The sequence below is a fragment of the Palaemon carinicauda genome, chromosome 5 (assembly GCF_036898095.1).
Source record: "Palaemon carinicauda isolate YSFRI2023 chromosome 5, ASM3689809v2, whole genome shotgun sequence".
NCBI lineage: Eukaryota > Metazoa > Arthropoda > Malacostraca > Decapoda > Palaemonidae > Palaemon > Palaemon carinicauda.
The window spans coordinates 22,382,134-22,390,398 of NC_090729.1; the positions used below are offsets into that span (position 1 = coordinate 22,382,134).

An 8,265-nucleotide genomic window follows, 5' to 3' on the forward strand; every position below is an offset into this window, starting at 1 on the left:
ACAATCACGGTTATCATGAGTTTGTGTATCCTGCACTTCAGTTGTATCTGGGGACTCCGTCTCTCCTGATGGTTCAACATGGTGTACAGGAGACGTTGCACCTGCAGGACTTGGGGCTAAGTCACGGGTAGACACAGTGGATTCTTTACCGTCTGGATATTTGACATTTGCATACATTGAGTTTGCATCCATGAGTTGAACCTCTTCAGTTAACGGTTCATGTTTGCTAGATCTAACATGCCGTCACAATAGTAGAGGTCCAGGAGTCAAAAGCCATGACGGTAATGTACTTCCAAGACTAGAGCATCGCTGAAACCTGAAAAAACGTTCATGAGGTGTCTCATTAGTTGCTGTACATAAGCGCGACCTAACTGAGTGCAAAACCTCAATAAGTACTATCTCCAAGTGTTGAGTCTTCAAGCCACGACTTTCGAGTACTAGACAAGTAGATTCCCAAATAATACCATAATATCTGTCAACCTGGCCGTTGCCCATCGGATGATAAGGTGTCGTTCTGCTGTTTGCAACCCCCTTCTGAGAAAGGTATAGTTTCAGTTCTTGGGACATGAAAGAAGCACATTGATCTGAATGAATGAAACTAGGCATTCCATAAAGGATAAAGATAGATTCATGAATTTGATCACTGTTTTCGAATGCATGTTTGGACAGGGAAACACAAAGGGGAAACGTGAATACTCGTCAACAACCGTAAGAATGTACTTATTGCTCGTGGTAGAGGGCAGAGGCCCCTTGAAATCAATGCTAAGACGTTCCATTGGCTGGGTGGCCTTTATGAGGACTCCTTTTCCTGGACGATGGAATTTTGGTTTTTGTAGAGCACAAATTCTACAAGAAGCACACACTCTTTTCACGTCATCTGTTGAAAACGGGAGTTTTTGGATCGCACAAAGTGCAAAAGACGAGTGACGCCAGGATGGCAGAGGTTCTCATGGATGTCAGTGAGACTTGACATTGAGGAAATAGAACAACAATAGGCACAAGTCAGGGTGTCCGGTGTAATATTCTGTTTCCCAGAATGATACTGTATAGTATAGCTGTAGGTTGCCAGCTCCAACCTCCACTCTTGTATGTTGTTTTTTATTTTAGTTCGCTTCCTGCTGTCTAACATGAACATCACCGATCTTTGATCAGTAATCAGAGTAAAATGTCGTCTCGCTAAGAAATGGCTCCACTTGCAAACCGCTTCAATAATAGCTGTGGCCTATTTTTCCACTGCTGGATAATGCAACTCGCTACCCTGGAGCGTTCTCGACATAAAAGCTACTGGGTGGCCACCCTGATTCAAGACTGCAGAGACAGCAACTTCCGAAGCATCACACTCTACAACAAAAGGAAGACTCTCATCCACAGCCCGCAGTGAAACATCCATAAGTTGTTTTTTTTGAAGAAATGAAAGCAGCTAGTGCTGGCTCGCTCAGTGGAAAAGTTTTTGTGTTCACTAAGGGATGTATCGTGTCAGAAAAACCAGGGATCCATTTGGCATAATAGGCAAACAATCCTTGAGCTCTTCGCAGAGAGCCCATATTTGTGGGAGGCGGTAATTCTTGAAGGGGACGTAATCTGTCTGGGTCAGGCTTTATAACCTTATTCCCGACACAATACCCTAGAACATTGATTGTAGGAACAGAAATAACCGATTTCCCTTCATTGAGGGTAAGGTTCCGGTTCCGAACCACCTCCAAGAAGTTTTGAACGTTTTCATCATGTTCAGCCTGAGATGCTCCACCTACATATTGTCAAAATATGGAAATGTATCTTTGAGCTTCTTATCCTCAACTAGTTTGTCCATAGCTCTTTGGAATGCAGCTATACCATTCGTCACACCAAATGGAATCCTACGAAATTGAAACAATTTCCCTGCACCTTCAAGAGCAGTGTACTTCCTCTCACTCTCTTTAATGATGATTTGGTGATATGCACTCTTCAAGTCAAATGTGGAAAACACCTTATATTTAGCAAGGTCATGTACCATATCCTCTATCCTTGGGAGGGGATAAGCATCTAGTTCTGTGTATTGGTTAATGGTCTGGGAATAATCAATACAAAGTCTCTTTTTATGCCTGTCAAGTGGATCTTTGACTACTAAAACCTGTGCCCTCCAAGGGGATATACTTGGTTCGATGATACCTTCAGATAGTAAATGTGAAATTTGGTCTTTTACAAACAGCTGGTCATCTTGACTATAGCATCTGGATTTGACTGCAATGGGTTTACACTGTTGAGGTAAGTTCGGAAACAATGACGGTTCATCGATGTCAGCTGTCGCTAGTAAACAAACAGGTTTGGCGCCAGTTATCTTCAAACTTGGTCTTTTCCCTTCATATTGAAAACGCACGCTCTGGTGTTGCTTTTGGAAATCATAACCCAAAATGACATCACAACACAAATCCTTCAGGACCCCTAGCTGTATACAGGGATATCTCTGATCAAGGTGAACCAAGTCTGCTATGACAAATCCAGGGGAACTAGCATTGAACGATTTTGATGCCATTGAGACCGCTGAGCTTGCAGGGACTACTGTCAGTTTTAGTCTCTGCGCTACTTCCTCACGTATAAAACTATCCGAGCTACAAGAATCAACTAGTGCCTTCAATGAGTGGCCATTTACAGTGATGTTTGTAGCTGCATGTGGAAGATTATTTGGATAAGTGGCAGTTATTGTAAGCAAAGTGGGATTATACAATGTAGCATTGGTACTACCTGAAATTTTTGATTTACAGACTTTTGCAAAATGGCCTGTTTTACCGCATTTGTTGCATGTGGCAGTACATGCGGGACAACTCACTCTACCTGTACTGTGAAGTGCATTACCACAAAAATAACATTTTCTCTTTGATAAGTAGGCAGCGGCAACAGCTGAACCTCCTGGTGAACTTCCTTCAGCTCCCTCTTGCGTTGGATGTTGCTGCTGGTCACCGGTTGGCTGCGCCTGCCGCTCTGCAACTAAAGCAACAGTATGAGGAATAGGTGGCGATGCATATGCGTTGGCACTGCGCTGGGCAAGATCCAACGTATGAGCTTGATTTTGTGCAGTTTCCAGATTCAGTGACTTATTCTCTAGTAACCGCTGATGAATAAATACTGAGGCAATACCATTGATAAATGCATCATGTACTAGCTCTTGCCGATATTGTTCTCCTGTGACTGGCTGGAAGTTGCAGTCTTTGCTAAGTTTATGTAACTCACGCAGAAATTCGTCAATGGATTCTCCTGACTGGTGTTGTCGCGTCGGTAAAACTTGTCTAGCAAAAATATCATTTGGCAACTTGACATAAACACTATCCAGTTTAGCAATTGCACTCTCAAAAGTACTACAGTCTTTGATCAGTTCATATACACTCGAGGACACACAATTCACTAATACCCTCAACTTGTCTGGTGCAGCATCTCCACTTTCTTCCATGAAATTAGTGAATGTTCTATGCCAGTGCTTCCACTCTTTGGCTGCATTGGACGAGCTGGGATCCGTGTCCAGTGTGGACGGCTTCAGTAACTTAGCCAAGATGAGCATGTGTTGAATAAATCGTAATGAAAGTAATACTTGATGATAATTTCCAAGCTTCATTCAACACATTAGCAAATTACCATATCTGTAACAAAGAAAGACAACAATGAATATCAACATAAATGCACATGTTAACACAAACACATATCTTACGAAAATCATGCTATAAAACATTAACATAGGAAGAGCAAAACAATAAACAAAACAATATAAATACTTAAACATTGACAGTAAGAAACAGCTAAGACCAACTGATATTATCACAGCCAGAAAAAGAATCATCATGTGCAAGACTCAAGACAGACCTACGGAATTGAGATGGGACAACAATTTGTTCATTTCGAGACGTCTTGCTCAGATTATCAGTTAAAGGACGACTAATCCAGTATAGTAAACCATTAATCACACAAAACCTGGGTTTAGTCAAATCTGCAGTGTCACCCAAATCAAAATTGAATTCCTTTTTCTGAGCTTCAATAAATGAAGACTTGGCCCAATCAGGTCTTGAAACATTGCTAACCACTACTATCTACAGACCCGGGCCTCTCTACGTCTACTTCTAAACTACTTAAGATTAAATCATCGTCATTATCAATTAAATTTGCAGCTTTTACTGCTGCCCGGGTAGTTACTGCAACAGGACAGGCGTGCACAGACAATATGGGGACAACTCCTGTCCTTTTGCATTTAACATATCGTTACCGAAAATGCCGTCAATTCCGGGAATAGGGAGACTCTCAACAATTGCTAATTCTGTCACTTTATCGTAACCAGGGAAAGACAATCTGACCTCCAATAACGGAGCTGAAACAACGGTGTTCGGGAACCCTCCCAGAACAACAAAATTTCCTGTATACTCAACTAAATTTTTCAAAGATTATTTTAAAACCAGAGACCGAGCTGACCCTGTGTCCCTCAAAAATTTCACACCAACAGTTTTAGAAGTAGATATTAATTTACCAGGCCAAATATATTTATCATAAAGTAGTCATGACTCCTTTCTGCTAGAAGACTGACTACTGCTACTACTACCATTACTAGTGCTAGCTACTGGATGGTTTTCAACTACAGGATCACTGATAACAGGTTTACCAGTAGATATTAGTGACACAGGATTATTATTATCATTATTCCTTTGGAGGTACCTTCTTCTGGCATAAGACTGTGTCTGATAATGTCCCTGCTTATTACACCAAAAACAAGTCCCCCTACCTCTATTATTCATATTACCTGGGCCAGAACCAAACCTATTATCTTCAGAAAAGACACGAGTGTCCTGTCCACTCAAGTCTTTTCCCTGGTTACTATCGGGCTTATGATCTTTATCTGGTGGGTTACCCTGCCCACGAGTATTCACAAAAGAGCCTGACCTCTGAAAATTAACTGACCTAGCAGATTGAAAATTCACTTCTTTATTCCCAAAACTACCAGACCCAGTTCGATGGGTCAATACAAACTCGTCAGCAATTTGGGCGGCATTACTTAAATTAACAGCTTTTACATCTTCTAGATAAATTTTCAATTCCTTACTGCATGACTTCTTGAAGTCTTCTAGAAGCTTTAGTTCTCTCAAAGAGGAGAAAGAGACCACCTGGCAGCTTTTTAACCAATGATCAAATTGTTCGTCCTTAATCCTAGCAAATTCCACATAAGTAAGGGAGGCCTGCTTCGTAAAATTTCTGAACTTAAGGCGGTAGGCCTCAGGAACCAAATCATATGCCTTGAGGACTAGAGCCTTAATCTTATGGTAATCACGGGCAATACCTTCTTCCAAGGCATTATACACTCTAATTGTCTTGCCCACCAACCTACATTGAATTAGTACAGTCCACATTTCTGGGGGCCAAGACAACCGAGTGGCAATACGTTCAAAAGCCTAGAAAAATTCTAGAGGTGCCCTGCAGCCAAGCAATTTCTAAATTGATATTGGCCATCTCCAATTCATGCCGCCTCACCCTCTCATTCTCTTCAAATTCTAGTTTCATCAACTTTATCCATTTGCATATTAAATTAAATTCACCGTCCTCTTTGGACTCCACCAAAGGACGAACAGGAACCAGAGGATCTTTTGGCAAAGGGTTTACTACAGAATTGAATGGATTAGTGGAAAAATCTAGTTTCAGAGGCAAGTTAGCCTGACCTTCATAAATAGTTCCGGTGCTTGAAGGATCCTCAAACAAAGTTAGACCTCCATTAACACTTATTCTGTCATCATCATTAATCATACTACCCTCACGCTCAGAGTCACTACTAATTGGAATCTCATACTCCCTAACCAAATGTTCAGCCTCAGCCAGACCTTGAGCAACTTTACTTTTAACAGCTACCAACAATTGATTTTTCGTATCCGCTGCCCTCAACAGAATACCCCACCACCGGGCACAACTTACTAAACAAGTCTTATTTAGTACTGGCAGATGTTTTATACAATCAACTGACCCTAAAAACTCTGCGGGGTCAAACATAAAATCTTCCATTGTACCAAAATTAACAGGGGAGAAAGGTAATACTTTACAACTAAAGGAAATATTATCAAATTAACAAAGTGCTGTTCCACAGACCAAAACACTGATTACACCTGAGAAGAATCCTGTCACGGTCACCAATTTGTTATTACCCTTAGGGTTGATATAAGAGTTCTTATTATATATGTTGTCAGTAATGAATATAACTCAGTGCTAAAGGTTAGCGGAAACAAACACTCAAGAAAACTTAACAATATTTAATACTTAACAGTTACAAAATTTAGATCAACCTTGTTGAAATGACAAATAACATGATTTAATTACAAGGAAGTACAAATACCAGTCCTTTTGAATCACACGGGATTCCCTAAAGCTAAAAAACTAAGTCCTAACAAAGACAGGAGGAATATCAGTTATAAACATATTTGGATCCAACAATTTTGCTGGCCAGAACAAAAAATTACCCTAATACTAATTCCAAGAAAGAAGGAAGACGGAGTAAATAAAACAAGAAAACCATCATAAATCCTACCTATCAACACAAAACTAAGTACACAAAACCTTGTCTATAAGAGACATACTGGAAGACATTATGTAGTCAAGACTTAAATATGATAATATATAAAAGATTAAATGATATAAAGGATGTATAGTTCTCCTCACTTCAGTGGATGAATCCGAGGAGAGACATAACTAGGGTCGTCATTCACTTGTCATAACAGCTATCAGGGCAGGTCCTGAATGCCAGAGCATAACCATAAAGGGCAAGCAATCCCAAACGAAAATCAGACAATCCTGTCTTACCTGGCGTCAGCCTCCCTACAGGCCACCTCACGAGCTTGCAAGCTCCCAAAACCACATCAGCTGATTGGAGACGAAAGTGCACCAATTCCCTGGGAAGTCCTCCTCGTCAGGGAAAGGTAGAACTGGCTCGAGTCGCAGGTGACAAGAGCACCTGCAGACAACAGATCAATGCAAGTATCAAAAGCGTAATCCAAAGAATCGTCCAAATAAATAGCCAATCAATCGTTATCCAAAGTCCAAATCACTATGCTGCTCAAGGTATGTTATCAGGGGAGTGCTCAAGCCCGAACTGAATTATGTCCAAGCACCAATGTCCAGATATCAAGTCGCGTTCATAAACACTCATATGTAAAAAAAAAAGACAATCGTTAAAACGATAGTTCGGTGATGTAAACAACCGGAGAGGACGCGCCTAACCACACTGAGAATTGTTGAATTAAGCACTTTACACTTAAACACTTAAATTTCAAAGATAAAATAAACAGATTTTCATACAAAACAAAGGCTATTCTGCCACAAAATTATTCTTAAAAACTAGTAATTAAACCTAGGAAAACAAGGCTGATCTAGACTTTCTAATATATATATATATATATATATATATATATATATATATATATATATATATATATATATATATATATATATATATATATATATATATATATATATATATATATATATATATATATATATATACTCAGAGACACACACACATACACACACACACACACACACACACACACACACATATATATATATATATATATATATATATATATATATATATATATATATATATATATATATGAGTGTGTGTGTGTGTGTTTGTGTGTATGTATGTTTGTGTATGTTTATATATACATAAAAACATGCGCACACATACATACATGCATATTATATATATATATATATATATATATATATATATATATATATATATATATATATATATATATATATATATATATATATATATATATATATATATATATATATATATATATATATATATATATATATGCAAAAGAACCACAGGCTAATGTAAAATAGTAAACATAAGTTTAAGTCATGACTCGTATTGTTCAACTTCTACTTAATGTGTGCCATGATACCGAGTGAAGGACAAACCCTGGTTCAGTGATGATTGTAGACGTACTAATTAGGAGAAACAGGAGGCCTATCATCTTTGGAAGAGTAACAGATCAGATTTGACTTGGAATAGCTATACTTAGCTCAGAGCTTTTACTTAGAGTTCATGCTTCAACTGAAAAGGAATATAATCTAAACATAATAGAAACCCTTTCTGATACAACTCGGGAACCTAAGTGGTCAACTGCCCTTGAATATGCCCTCTTTGGTGTACATGCAACAGTTCCTCCTTTACTTGAACCAGAGGACTCTGCCACTCATTGCCCGAAGGAAAAGACAACTCTTTTTATCTGATAAGATAAAGAAACTTATTCTTCC

The 8,265-nt window shown here is 38.9% G+C and overlaps 1 protein-coding gene across 1 annotated transcript; it reads right to left on the reverse strand.

Annotated features, from left to right (window-relative positions):
* Positions 1-1,747: 1,747 nt before the first annotated feature.
* Positions 1,748-3,532, reverse strand: LOC137640795 (uncharacterized). Its single transcript, XM_068373267.1, has one exon. It carries the CDS (start codon positions 3,530-3,532, stop codon positions 1,748-1,750), a length of 1,785 nt encoding a protein of 594 aa, XP_068229368.1.
* Positions 3,533-8,265: the final 4,733 nt, after the last annotated feature.

Bases quoted from the DNA above. Each gene is read 5' to 3' on its own strand.
- LOC137640795 (XM_068373267.1), bottom strand. From the start codon at position 3,532: ATGCTCATCTTGGCTAAGTTACTGAAGCCGTCCACACTGGACACGGAT.